Consider the following 15,242-nt stretch of genomic DNA (forward strand, 5'->3'; position numbering starts at 1 on the left):
ATGGTCTATGGAACGCTCTTTCTTTCCTTTGCACAATTTTGAACAGTTTCCTTGAGCACATAGTCAGTTGTGCTATTTATTTCACTGTAAATCCTGCAGCGTCCTCCAGCGACGACCAAACTACCAAATCAGACTAATGAGAATGAAATGTGGACACAATGCCACATTTTGCTGCAAATCTAATTGTCATTAAGGTCCTAGAAAATTATCATATATCTGGAACTAATGCACAAAGTTCACGGAGTCTCTTTAGTTCTGGGCTATATAACAAGTATTTTCTGTTTATGCTGGGCCCCACTGTTGTAAAAGTTATCTCCACAAGGTGGTACTACGTCTGCAGTTTCACAGACAAAACCCTCCAGATGTCCTGTGCAGACTTTGTAAAGTCGCTTTCTCCGTCTGTTGCTGTTATTTAAGAGGCTCCGAGTTTTATTCAGTCGTTTATAATGTTCCAAAGATAACCACATAAGGACCTTTGTCTGCCTCTGTTTTATTTTAAATTTACAATGCGGTGTACAAAGTGATGTTGTTAAGTCGTAACTGATAAGTGACAGGCAAATGTGGCCGTTCTTTGTGTTTGTATAACGCCGAAATCATAAAACTCCACTCAAGCACAGAACTTATTCTGAATGATTAGTTTCGACTAAAATAACCGCAGCGATTTGGAGTTGTTAAACATACAAGTGCAAACACAACTTCCTTTAGAGACTGATAAAGTTTCATTTATCAGAATAAAGGAAATAACATCAATACTTATTTTATATTTTTGATGGTTACAGATGAGTGTGAGGACACTTTTAGTACAGTCTAGTAAACTGTATGACTTCAATAAACAAGAAAATATTTGAAAGATATACAAGCATGTCTCTCAGTTGTGCACTAGTCATCTTTTGCATTGCTGTCTCATGAGTCTTGATGTTCTGGGATGACATACCTGTGAATCCTGTGCACAAGGAACATTTTACTCAGCATTCAAGTGCGCCTCAAAGTGGCATCTTGAGTTAGATTTTTAGGAAGAAAGCAAAAACCGCAGGCACAATTAATCAATAAAATTTGCAAAAATATGGCAATTATTGTTCCAAAACTCAACAAATTGACCAGCCAGATGATAATAATTGTTGCATGTCTTTGGAATTGTCCATAAGCACGACCGTCCTCGGTTGGAGACTCACAATTACAGGGTCACAAATGAAAAGCTTCTCTCATCGTTGCGTACCGCCAATGCAACATAATTACTGTCAGCACTTTTACGGCGACGACACAACCAAAGAACATGACATTCCTTGGCTCCGCGTATCATGTTCCTCTCTTAGTTCTGTTCTTAGTAGTTTTATAGAACTGCCAGGCAGAATGTGTTTTATGTTCAAAAGGCACAGTGTTTGTTGTGGTTTATGGCATTCACTGCAAAAGTCCTAAACTTGCTTAGTGTATGAAAAGGGAGCAGACATGAGGCGTACTGGGCGTTTAACTTCAGTGTATTACAATAAACCTGATATAAATAAAGGCTATTTGTACTTTTGTATTGTGTGAGATCATAATAATAATAATAATAATAATAATGCGATTGTTCCAGGGTTCCCTGTAGGGTGAGAAAACATCCTGATGTGACCTTTGATTTCCTTCTAACAAATAAAAAAACTACTTTTCACACGAACATTAAAGGATGTCAAAACCTTTGCTTGCCAGTTTTACTTTTTGTCTGCTTGTGCGGTTAGATAACAAAACTGATTGTGAGCCTTTTGGTTCACTGAGTGTGATCATTAACCCATTTTTAAAGTGCTACACCCTCATAGAAAACAGTGCGTCTGATATGGAAAATCTGCTTTTTTTTTTCTTTTTCTCTTGTGCAATCAGAGTCATCACTGGTGGATAAACTGATTTGGAGAAAAAGACCACAATCTTAAAGCCTTCCCAAAATAAGAGGTTAAGAAAACATATTTTACAGATGCCACAAAACCAAATTAACCAGACATCATAGGGTTACATCTGCATCCTGGAGAGTTGTGTCGTTTACATGTTACAGTAAAGGGAAATCGAACCATCTAAAAGCTGCTGGTAAAGAAAAGCGTGATCATATTACAGAGTTTGTGAGATTTAATTTGAGGACACTGATTGCAACATGCTTTTGAGGTTGATGTCCAATCAGTTGTCTGTTTGTGGCGGAGAGGGGAACCCGCTCTCTGCAGTCTTGCTACAGGCAAGACTGCAGACACTTGTACTTAAAGTCTACACTTAGACCCTTTTCTGGTAAAACTGTCCACTGTGTTTGAAACACAGACAAATATGATGTTTTCTTGCCTAGGATCGTGACTTATTCAGCGGACACATCCTCAGTTTAACCTGAATTAAACTGCGTGTTATCATGTGCTATGTAAGTCTATAAATTCTGCTGCACACTGCAAAAGATTATCTGGGAAGATAAAAGACTGATAAAATGATTTTGTAACCTCAGTTATTGCACACATTAATGTTTTTTGATTAATTAAGGATACATTTTTATTATAATAATAATTTATGTTATGCATTTAAGTAGTGCAATATTATTTTAGGATTTAACTGCAGTAACTACAGTTTACTTACAGTCGTATCATTTCGGTAGTTATCTCACTCAGGTCAGAGACAGAGTAAATTTAGTTCCTACCTGTCTTTCTTAACCGTGGGACAACTGGAGGTGTGACAGTCTCCCTGTGCCCGTGTAACGGCGAAATAAAAGGTGTCTTCGTTCTGTCCTGCACTGTTGGGGATGATTGGCGAGCAGCCTGCACAACACCCACAGCCCAGAGAGTCTGGGGGAAGGCTACGACGAGAAATCAGGCTTAGAAATGAGTCAGTAGCAACTTCAAACATCTCATGAAGTCATCACCTCAGTATGTGATGATGCAAAATGAATTAAAATAAAGGCTGCAAACATGATGAAGACATGAAGATTACTTCAGTTCCTAATTCCAAATTAAGGTAGGGCAACACTGGTTCAAATATGTGCTGTCAAACAGTGAGATTAGCGTGAAAACTGGGGGAGGAAAACAGTTTTTTAGCGACCGTGCACAGGATCAGCCATAAGACGCAGGTTATAGGATCACACTGATACCTCTGCATCACAGACCCAACCTGTCACACAGTCTGTTCTGATGCAAGGGTTCATCTGGTGACCGTTCAGTGGAGGATACGGTGACCAGTTTGTTCTGCAACAGCCCTTTACTGACACTGTGTGACTCATGGTGGCTGCTCAATCCTCAAAAACTCCCAAATTTCTTTTAGTAGGTTTACTCAGCCGGTATTGGTGATCAAGTTTTAAGAAGAGAACATTACAGCCTCAGGAGATAAAAGTAGATATGTTTAAAAAAAAAAAAAAAGGACTCACTGCTGATTATGTAAGAATGTATGGAAGAAGATTTTCTCTGTTAATCAGTTCTTTGTTTTGGTGTCACAGCACACCATCTCTCTCTCTCTCTCCCCCCTCTCTCTCTCTCTGTCTCTGTCCTCATTGTGATTCGTCTCTCTCTCTCTCTCTCTCTCTCCTTTATTTGCTGCGGGACTCCCCCTCCTCCTCTCCCCTCGCGCCTCAAAAGCGAGGTCCATGGTGCGAAGCCTCCCTTTATCCGCTTTCCTCCAGGATGGCATTCTTCAAGTTTCTCCGCGCGGTTAAAAATGAACTTATCCTCTTCTCGACTCCGCTTCTGCTCCTTCCTCTGCCTCTAGTGATCGGGACATCGGTATGTATGTAGCCCCCATTTTCATCCTGCCAGTGAAACCTAAAAAAAAAAAAAAAAAAAAACTTGGATGAAAGTTTTTCGGGTTAATTAAAGAGACGAGAAAACAAAATACACGAAGCTTTGGCGCAATGGAATTACTTCAGGCTGTATTAAAGTTATTGCAATTAATTATTGTGCATGCAATTAAACGGACAGCGCGTATTTGCCCGATGTTTGCCCCTCTTCTTGCACCTGTTGATGGGGCTCACAAAGTGCACTTGGAGCGTAACGAATGAGAACTGCCCGGTGTTGCCTGGGGCTGCAGAGCTCTGAAGTCCTGTTATTTTAACTCGATGTTGTTAGTATGAAGGGGTCATGTCCAGCGTGGGAACACAAGAGTCAAAGGGATCCGTCCGCATTGCTACCTCTACATGTGACATAGACACACATGCACATGCAGGCTGCAAGAAAAGTTGTGATAGGTGTTAACTGCAATAGAGAGCTGGCATGGACAAAGCGGACGCCGAGCAACTCCCTATCCAACAGGAAAAATAAAAGATGTTTTATATTCATAACAGTTCATTGATCTTTATAGAGTTTACAAGCAGGTGACCAGAAAACAATAGAGCACTTACAGAACACTTATCTTCACCCTTTGAACCATCATAACCTGAAAGTTATCTCACCTATTTTTAGTTTATGTGGCACTTTTACTGAAGGAACCTAAACTTAAAGAGCTTTAGGTTTTGTATACGTGCATTTGGCTTCATGTTTTTTCCCCCCTCTGGTTGTAGGAGGCAGAATGTGCCTATGTGATAATCCTGATGGCGGTGTACTGGTGCACAGAGGTCCTACCACTGGCTGTGACTGCTCTGCTCCCATCTCTCCTTTTCCCCTTGTTCGGAATCATGCAGTCCAAAGACGTGAGTGAAACTGCCGCCACTGCGTGCAGAAATTTGGCATTTCCGTCCGTGCAATTACTCACTCCGTGTTCCCGTGTCTCAGGTGTGCATGCAGTACCTGAAGGACACAAATTTGTTGTTTGTGGGAGGACTTTTGGTAGCTGTGGCTGTGGAGCACTGGAATCTGCACAAGCGCATCGCTTTGAGGGTGCTGCTCCTTGTTGGTGTGCGTCCAGCGCTGTAAGTGGATCCGTTATGCACCGCCACCAACATCAACTCTAAGATCTCCTAACCCTATCAAAAACTCAGACATACTATAGATATGGAGGCTGCTTATCGCCATCATAAAACACTGATTGTTGCAGAACGCTCAGGACCTGCTCAGACACTGACAGTTCAGATTTTTTTCTTTCAATCTCCCTAACAGTTTGATGTTGGGTTTCATGGGCGTGACGGCGTTCTTGTCCATGTGGATCAGTAACACGGCTACCACGGCCATGATGGTGCCTATTGTCCAAGCGGTGCTGGAACAGCTCAACACCAGTGAGGCCGAAGTACCTCAGATCCTCAGTTCAGACGAGCAGACGACAGACGCTGACAGCAAACCCGCACAGACAGAGAAACAGAGCGAGGGACAAGGTGAGCGCTGGTCAACTCCAACCACAACGTTCTCTTTTTGGCCAAGAAAAAAGAAAAAGAAAATGTGACGCGCCATACACGTGTTGATGCTAGCTCTGTTCATTCACTATTCTTTGTTGAAAGGCCCAGTGGTTGTGACTTTCTTGGACGCTGCAACAGAAGCTGCCCGGCAAAAGGAGGCAGCAGAAAGGCGGAAAATGTGTAAAGGGATGACCCTGTGTGTTTGTTACGCTGCCAGCATCGGAGGCACCGCCACACTGACAGGAACTGGTCCAAATCTGGTGCTCAAGGGCCAGATGAACCAGTGAGTGTTTCCTTCTCAATTCTAAGCAGCATTCCATATTTTTACAATCTTGTTTATTAATGTATTTCACTGTCTTGTTGTTGTTTCGATTAGACTGTTTCCTCAGAACGGGGACGTGATTAACTTTGCCTCCTGGTTCGGCTTTGCTTTCCCGAACATGATCCTCATGCTCACACTGGCCTGGCTTTGGCTGCAGTTTGTCTTCATGGGGTTCAAGTGAGTTTGATGACGGTTAAAGCCTAATTACAGTGACAGACACTTGAATCAGCACCCAGAAGCTTGTTACCACGTCTACAGTGCGATTGGGTGTAGAGGTGACGGAGATCTTTGTTTCCCCCATGATCCCTTTAGCCTTAAGAAGACATGGGGCTGCGGGGCTGTGAAGACAGAGAAGGACATTGCTGCCTACAATGTGATCCGTGAGCAGCATCGTCTGCTGGGGTCCATGTCCTTTGGAGAGTTAAGCGTCCTGGGTCTCTTCACTTTGCTGGTGGTGCTGTGGTTCACCAGGGATCCGGGCTTTGTTGACGGCTGGGCGACACACGTCTTCAACTCCAAAGCAGAGTTCGTACACACTTTTTATTTTTATGTTGCAAATTGCACCACAAATCTGAACTCCTACACAAATCTAGCTATAAGACATATTAAATAACCAGGTTTCTTTATCACTCCACATTTCAGGTATGTGACAGATGCCACAGTTGCAATCTTTGTTGCCATCCTTCTCTTCGTTCTCCCCTCTGAACCTCCACGTTTCTGTTCATGGAGGACACACAGTTTTGACACAGGTGAGCCGTCGTTCTGAACAAGTGCAGATTACGTGTCCTACATCTACTGAAGATCTGAGAGGAGCTGACTGGGAAATGATTTAATTCTAATGTGTAATTTATGGGATCTTTAGCGCCTCATCGACCTGCTGGCCCAACGCCCCGTCTCCTCAACTGGAAAGTTGCCCAAAAGAAATTACCGTGGGGCATTGTGCTTCTTCTTGGAGGAGGTTTTGCTCTGGCAAAGGGCAGTGAAGTAAGTGGCAGGGACAGCTGAAATGCAGCTTAACGTGTTTATACAATATGGAACGAACAAAAAAAAAATAACACTTTCACCCAAATTTAATTATTTCTCATGATATCAGGTTGACAGTTTATTCTCCGAACCTCTCTAGGTGTCGGGACTCTCTAAGTGGATTGGAGATCAGATGACTCCCCTTCAAAGCATCCCTCCCTGGGCGATTGCCATCATCTTGTGCCTACTGATCGCTGTCTTCACAGAGTGCACCAGCAATGTGGCCACGGCGACGCTCTTCCTACCTGTCTTAGCCTCAATGGTAAGAGAACACAACAAAGCAATCTCATTCCAAAGTCCAGTTTGGCAGCGGTTGTTCATTGAGACTGAAGTGCTTCCTAGTGTCATTTCTTTTATCTGATTCCCCCAATTGGAGTCCAGCACTGAAACCACTCCCAGTGAGAGCCGGCCCATTTACCCATCTAGTTGGTTATTCAGGCTGAATATGTTTGATCCCCTACCGTGGGCCCCACCTCCCATTAATAACTTGCCAAACACACCAATTTAGCCCAGTGCCATTAATGCTGCCCTCCCTGCTGCTGCAGAAGAATAACATTACTGTGCCCTCTGGTCGGGCACTAGAGAGAATACCAAAGATGTGTTGCGAAAGACAGAGCCCGGCCGGGGTATTCAGGCTGATAGTCTATTGAGGACAGAGCAAAGCAGATGCAAAAAAGGGTGATCGGTCACTGTGTGAAAATAGAGACAGAAAGAGAATAGAAAAGGGAAAAAGTTCAGATTTATGCAGCTAAAAGGAAAAAGGAGGTGAGACTCTGTGCCAGTAGTGGTTTGTGGCATCCCACATTGTGTGTCGACCTGTCAAGTGAATATTTAGCATTTGAATTAAACAAGAACCCTCTGACAAGACAAAGCACTGTCATCGTGGCAACCTGATATACGGCCTCCAGGTTAAAGAAGGCCAAATGTGGAGTTTAAATCTTTTCACCCTTTGTGTATTTTGAGAACCAGAAATTACTGTGTGCTTGTAAGCTACTGTGCTGCAGGATATGTAATTCAGAGGCAAGCTCCACAGAGTGATGTTTTATGCATCGCAGTAGTCTGCCATTATCGCGACATCTGTAGTGCTTTTCTATTTTAGATATCATGACTCAGCGCCAGGCTAGCAGGAATTACATGTTAATTACACCCACCTAATGAGAGTTTGCACTTCGCACAGAATTGCACACGTTTCACCCTGAGTTATGAGTCAGTGATTACGGTTGCAGAAAAATAGCCAGATGGAAGAGTGGAGGATTTTGTGATCAAGGCTTTGTTCAGCTCTGCCTCTGTGTATTTATTGCAGTCTCAATCCATTGGAATCAATCCACTGTACGTCATGGTGCCTTGTACCCTGAGCACCTCGTTCGCCTTCATGCTGCCTGTTGCAACCCCTCCGAACGCGATAGTCTTCTCTTACGGATACCTCAAGGTTGCTGACATGGTGAGTATGACAGCAGTTTGTTGTATTTACTGTGTAAATGACATGCTGAACGTGCAGAGCTGTGATTTTGAGACCACTTTTACACTGTAAGGAATGCAGAACCTGTACTCACTGCCACTAAGGTGTGACCTGAATCTGATTTTTACATTTTAAAGGGGAACTACTGTTTTTTTTACAACCTGGACCTTATTTCTGGCATAAAATACGGTTGTTTACTCACCCATATAACTTTTGTGTAATTTGTATTCCTTCGGGAGATATTTTGATCTGCATATATCGATATAGTGGGAGTGACTGGGGCACCGAAACAAAGCCTCTAAATACGCATTATCTGCCGCGAAACTCGTTCATTTCACCAATATTTTGTTATGATACGCGAGTGCTATTCCTCATTGAGCCGGAGTTAGCTGTTATCATCATCCGGGGTCTGTATATTGACCTACAGACCCCAGATGATGTCTTCTGACCTGGATGATGTCATCTCTAAGTGGTGCGCGCACCCACGACGACTTGTTTACCTGTAATTTGCTACTGCTAGTTTTTTTGCAACATGGCTGAACATTTTTCCGATTCTGAGGTTGTGGACAAACCATAGCAGTAGCAAATTACAGGTAATGCGTTATTTAGAGGCTGCGTTTCCGTGCCCCAGTCACTCCCATTACATGGATATACGCGGATCTAAATATCTCCCGAAGGAATACAAATTACACAAAAGTTATATGGGTGAGTAAACAACCGTATTTTATGCCAGAAATAATGTTCAGGTTGTAAAAAGAAACAGTAGTTCCCCTTTAAAGTTGTGTTCAGATAGAAAAAAAAGGAATATAACTGCCAAAATGTTGAAATGCTGCTTTAAAATCCCCTCATTCTCTCCTCCATCAGGCCAGGACAGGCATAGTCATGAACATCATCGGCATCCTTTGCGTTACACTGGCCATCAACAGCTGGGGCAGGGCCATGTTTCACCTGGACTCCTTCCCCACCTGGGCCAACGCCACCGGGGGGTGAGCCCGATTCTGCCATAAGATGGACCAGCCTGCCCTCCCTATTCGCAGGTGCCAGACAAAGACTTACGAAGCACAGGACCGGAACCACATGTGTCCAGCTGCTGCAAGCACACCTGCTTGTGAAAGAAAGTGGCGATGACTATGTTAGGGAGGAAAAGTATCTGGATGAAATTATAATCTGTTTTGTAATATAATGTCGTTAGATTTTGAAGAACCCCCTTTATACACACTGGTACATCAACATTTGTAAAATTAGAGACTCTAGAGGCCATTCAGTACAACTATATCTGTTATCAAAAGGAACTCATAGGAGGTGCAGCTCATAGGGTCAAGTTAATTAAAGACGTTTTTGTATAGTAGCCACATGTTAATAGCAATAAGCCGTACTGTATAATTTAAGAATGTAACTAAACTACATATCTGAGGTACTTTACTTGAGGTTTTATGCCACGTCTGCTTTAATGCACTACATATTTTTATTATCTTCTATGTCTATATTTAGTTTTCTTGTTAAGATTTTACACTGAAAGATTTTTATAATTTTGTAAAACACAATGAATGCATTGATGCTGCAGATAAAGTTGTTAGAATTAGCAAATCCCTGACCAGATATAAATAATACCCCACTTAACACATTGGCAACGACAACCCAGTAACATCGCATGTAATAGAAACACTGACAAGGAGTACTTCTACTACTGAGAATGTTTTGTGTCAAAAACTGTATTTTTATTTAAGTGTATAAGGATCATTTTTACATTGTGGTTTTGCTACTTAAGTAGTTTAGAAACATCTCCCAATGCTACTGATTTTTTGCAAGTGCATATCACAGACTGGACCATAAGTAAACATGAACTCTAACCCCATTCTTTTTATCCAAACTGACCCCTATATACCTATGTAGTGTCATAGCTCCAGCATCAGTTGGACTTTGAAATAACAAAAGTGAGAAACCTGTAGGCGCCGCGTGTACCGTATGTACCGTATGTACTGCACACTCAGTATTTCAGTTATTTATTTCTGCGCCGACATGTTGAAATGTCTCTCTGCAATAATAAATTCTGAAGGGATTGCAATAAAGTGGTATTTAATAATCACTGTATATACATTCTTCTTCATCTTCTGTAACCACTTGTCCTGTGTCTAACCTAATGAGCATGTCTTTGGACAGTGGGAGGAAGCCACACAGACACGGAGAACATGCACAAACTCACACACAGAAAGGCCCCAGTCGCCCTGGATTCGAACCCAGAACCTTCTTGCTGTGAGGCATCAGTGCCAACCACCACTTCACTGTGCCACCTGTATATACATGTATATGTTATTTTTTTCCAGTTTCCAATACTTTTGCACATGATATAAAAAATAAAAACATAACTTTTAATACTGGGACTTCAGTGTTTCTTTCTTTATGAACTATACAGGGGCTTAATGAATTAGTACTGAGTGACAAACAGGGATGACGTGTTCAGTTCAAGTGATGCACACAAGGATTTTTTTTAATTCTACAAAAGCACAAGGTTTTAACATTTAATCCACTAATTTTACAATGAGATTTCCACATACACCACAGGCTTTTAAACAATGAGAAAGCTTTACAGACACAGGAGTCCTGAATGCTCATGTGTAAAAACACTATTATCCTCCCCGATTGTCATCCAAAACAAGATGATCTCACTTTCATCACCGTCATCCGGCCCTGTCTCAACTTCACATGACTGCAACCTGTGTTTTGCACATGTTGCCTCTCTGCCTCTTGCTTAGTGACCTCTTGTCTCGTGCGTAAAGCTGATATAATCCTGTAAACACAGTGCGGAGAGCCACAGTAATCACGGACTGAAAGGCTACACCAATCGCGTGTAGGCAAGAGCTCTGTGTCATTGTCCTGTCAGGAGACCTTGCGTGAACCTTGGGGTCAAGGCAGCGATAGCGTCCGACGTTGTCTTGCGTCACAAACATCATGAGCTCACATGTCTCATTTTAAAGACCCCAGAGAACCAGCCTTATGAGTTCTTAAATGAGCAGCTATCACCATGAGGGGCTTTATGCTTTACGGACGTGACAAGCAAGCGTTGCTGCACCATGTCGGTGGTACGGTGTGACAGTGGGAAACAAGCTAGCAAAGGTAGAAAAAGAAACGAAGGACTGACATCAAAGTCCTGATCTCAGTTCTCACAGACAATTAAAATGTTGGATGGTCGTTGGTTAACAAGCGGTTGGGTGCACAGAGCAGCTCAGATCACTATGATCTCGGGTCCCTATGGGGAAAAAAAGCTTTTGTAATTACAGTGCATTTCTCTCCCTTTGCTGACTCTGCGCCACCCACTCATTATCCAATTGAAACACATTCTCACATATCATAGCCTACATTATTGGCTATATATACATGTAAAGCTCCAGTAGGAAATGGAACGTGCTAGCTGTTCTCTTTTGCACACACGAGACCTCTGTTGAACCCAAAAACGCATTCCTGTTAACTCGTTGCAAACTAGTCTCTCTGGACGCAGAGTAAGCAAGAAGCAAGCTTAATAAATGACTTCCACCGTTGTCGTCCACCTGTTGCGTTTGGGAGTATTTCGTGCATGGGAAGACTTTTTAAAACCACACTGGCCTTCAACCCCTTCTGTCTCGGTTACACATGAGCACAATATGCTGCCTGTGTGATACCATCAACCCTTCCCGGTGCATAAAGACCCGTGTGTGGAGATGGTTTCAGTTAGCAATCGGAGTATCCAATTAAGGTGTAGACATGAGTCAGGCCAAAAGTTAAAGGATCCACAAGCGGACAGAGGGCCTTTCTTTGCACTTTTTAGGCCAAAGTACATTTGCACAGGCCAGGCTAAGCTAATAGCGCTTTTATAATAATTTCCTCGGTGGAATTATGCGTAAATCATTACACTTTTATTACCTGGATGTTTCAAAGATAAAACTGTAAATGTGGATGAAGATTAACAAACCCCAAGGTAATTAGCCCTCGGCTTCAGAGATGGTAGCTGCCGGAAAATAAATAAATAAATACAAGTTTATTGCATTACGAACACTTAAATTATCTTCTGAAAACTTAAGGAACGAGTCTCAGTTTGAGTGATGCCGATGATACGGTAGATAAAAACTTTTTTTTTTTTTGCAGGGAGCAGAAATAAGATGACACTAACTAACAGACACTAAATGCTGTGAAATGTGGCCCAGACACCTCTCTGGGTGAAATGCAATAATTATGATGGCAATTAACTTGTCTGGTAGCGCCATCAGCCGTCGCAGCTGTAGCCTACTTAGCGCCATTAGAAAAATGTTAAACATGCTAACAGGCTAACTAAACACGGCGAAGATGTTAAATATTACACCTGCTGATCACCGACATGTTAACATTTAACTTGCGACATTACAGCATTAAGGCTTGTCAACCTCACAGAGCTGTCATAGCTGTAGACTCATTTCACTAACCAACAACATTGTGATAACCAAACAGAACACTTTGAGTTTGAGAGAAAGTTCCCATTTCAGTCAAAACAAAAAATAAAAAAAGCGATTTCACTGTAAATGAGATATGTCCAGCACTGAGCACCAACTGGCCCTTAAGTGGCGCCAAGAAAGGAGGCACTTGAAAGTCACAGTTTGTAGTAATTTTACTGTGTGTAGCTTTACTTCTGAGGGTGAGAAAAACATACTGACGGCACTCAGACGGGATAATTTTTATTTCCAGTGCCAAGGTCTTCATTATTTGTGCTTATGTTGAGCTTCAATTGTGCACATTCACTTTGAATAAGTGTTACGACGTGTAAGGAAGAGGTCATGCATTGGATTAAAGAGAAAGACGGAGAACTCTTAATATGGACTCTGCAGTTCATGTAAAGCTGAGGCTCCATTAACAGGTCAATAAACACACACATTAAATATTAGTTATGCTTATCAAATGAGTCAGTGACCAGTTATGACCACTGTAGTTGGGCGCACGGCTTACGTGAGAGGTGTGCTACCCAAAATCAGATGTTTTTAGAGTCACTTCACGTTCAGTGCTGTTTTCTGTGCCTTCTCAGGGAAGCGTTTTACCTCCTATACCAGAAAATGGCCCCAGACGGCCAGAACTCGTCACCTTTGGAAACATTCCTCCTTTTAGACGCTTGTGTTGCGGGTACCACACATGTGCTCAAACACAGGGCGAAGGGTGACTCATCGGACTCCATGACCACAGTTCATGTGTTCTTTGCACTGCTTGACTCGCAAAAAGGGCATTTTTAGGTGTAATAAGAGGTTGAGGCAACGCAACCCTACCATTGTGTCCGTCTCTCTGAAGTTCTCCACGGGACTGTTATGATGAAACGGCGAGGTCAATTGAGCCTCGGGTTGACATATACGGTTATAGCTGATTCAACCATGCCTGCTTTTTCCATGCATGTTAAAACAAAGCACAGACATGTTGGTGGCAAAAGATGATACCGCTCTGTCCTGAAGTTTCCTAAAATGATTATACCTTTCCTTCAGACCAATGGAATAATGTCCCCTGGTGCTGAGGTTTCTCAATGGAATAAAAAAGAGCAGCCGTCTTCTTTGAGGCTAATGTAAATCTAGTCTGCACATGAGACAGTATTTGTCATAGGGTTCAAACTTCTGTGCACCTTACATTTTAGGAGGAGGCTTCGAAGCACATTATTTTAAAGGCATCACTCTTCCCTTCTGATTAAATTACACATGGCATAGTTTCAACAGGGTTCTACATTTTTTCCTATAGAAAATAATGAAATAACACAAGAAGCCCTTGAGTTTTCCATTAAGAAATCCTTAATTTCTTTAACACTGTTTAAGGGATTATGACAAGCCTTACATAATTCAATTAAATTAATTTACTTTACAAATAGGCATTAAGAAATAGATGGATTTATAGCCACAAATCGATCAATGGGTTGGAATTGAGATCTATGCTTTTAATTCATAATCAGACTTGATGTCACGGTTAATATACAACAACAACAACTTGCAAAGTAATCGGTTTTGCACGAATGCTATGAAATGCTTTATGACACATCTCGTTAAATAGCTGTGAGAGTAAGGTCAGTTAATAGGGAAATGGTGCCATCTGTTGGTACAACTGGAAAAGAATTACTTCATGACTCCTGTCAATATATTCCTATAGATATTCACATATAAAAAAAAATGAAAATATAAAAAAAAAATTATTAAAGAAAGAAAATAAACATTATTAAAATGTTTTCATGCGGATGTTTGCATGAATAACACCTCTCACCCCCTACACGACACTGTGGGGTCCCTGACTAGCTCCTTCAGCAGCAGACTGTTACACCCTCGGTGTAAGAAGGAGAGGTTCCGCAAGTCCTTCATCCCGACCACTATCAGGCTTTACAACACCTGCATTGCCTGAAATCATGTGGTTATAGTCACTGTCACTGTTTACCCCTGCAATATTATATTATTTATATCACTTCACTTACTTTGAAATATTTTTTATATAATTTTTCAGGTCACATTACACTGCAATATTTTAGTTTTCTTATCTTGTATAAAACCTTGCACTTATTATTTATATTTATTTTTTACCACTTACTTCGCAATATTTCTTACAACAGTACTGTTTGTATATTTGTGTCTTATTTTCCTTTGTTGATTGTTTATTCCTTGTTATTGTGTTTCTGCCTTTCTATTTTTCAAATTCCGTGGTGTATATATTACACTTTCTGCTGCTGTAACGGGTGAATTTCCCCGTTGTGGGATAAATAAAGTATAATCTAATCTAATCTATAAATAAAGCGTAAACTACTACTAATTCTATTTACTACTATTTATGTGGACAATGACATATTACCATTTTATTAGCTAGCCTACTAATATTATTATTTACACAAACAATATTGGATTATGTCTTCGCATGGGCTATAACTACTTATAACTACTATAAAATATATATTTTTTTTATCACAAAGCTATATCCCCTTCGAATGTAGTTTATTCTTGTGTCTTCTCACCTACCGGCAAAAAAGCTGTAGTTAAATAAATAAAAATAAAAGGAAAAGAAAGTAAATTCAGAAAACACACTTTCACAAAACAAACTTGAACATGACTCAGTGAGGAGTCACGTGCCGATTTGGGTTGATTTGGGCGGAGTCTGAGCTGAGCCGGTCGGCCATGATGGTAGGAGACGCTATCGGTTGCCAGGGGCAACGCCTTCAGAACTTAACAGAG

General features: G+C 41.5%; 1 protein-coding gene across 1 annotated transcript; it reads left to right on the forward strand.

The window, feature by feature from the left end:
• Positions 1-3,577: 3,577 nt before the first annotated feature.
• On the forward strand, positions 3,578-10,439 carry slc13a5b (solute carrier family 13 member 5b; the record flags this gene model as incomplete). Its single annotated transcript, XM_084559043.1, is given in 13 exon segments — positions 3,578-3,606; positions 3,608-3,713; positions 4,487-4,615; positions 4,698-4,834; positions 5,022-5,233; positions 5,357-5,537; positions 5,631-5,753; positions 5,889-6,101; positions 6,219-6,325; positions 6,439-6,560; positions 6,700-6,861; positions 7,903-8,040; positions 8,923-10,439. Coding segments are annotated over 13 exon segments (1,785 nt in total). The 3' UTR covers positions 9,049-10,439.
• Positions 10,440-15,242: the final 4,803 nt, after the last annotated feature.

The sequence above is a fragment of the Chelon labrosus genome, assembly GCF_963514085.1.
Source record: "Chelon labrosus genome assembly, chromosome: 13".
Taxonomy (NCBI): domain Eukaryota; kingdom Metazoa; phylum Chordata; class Actinopteri; order Mugiliformes; family Mugilidae; genus Chelon; species Chelon labrosus.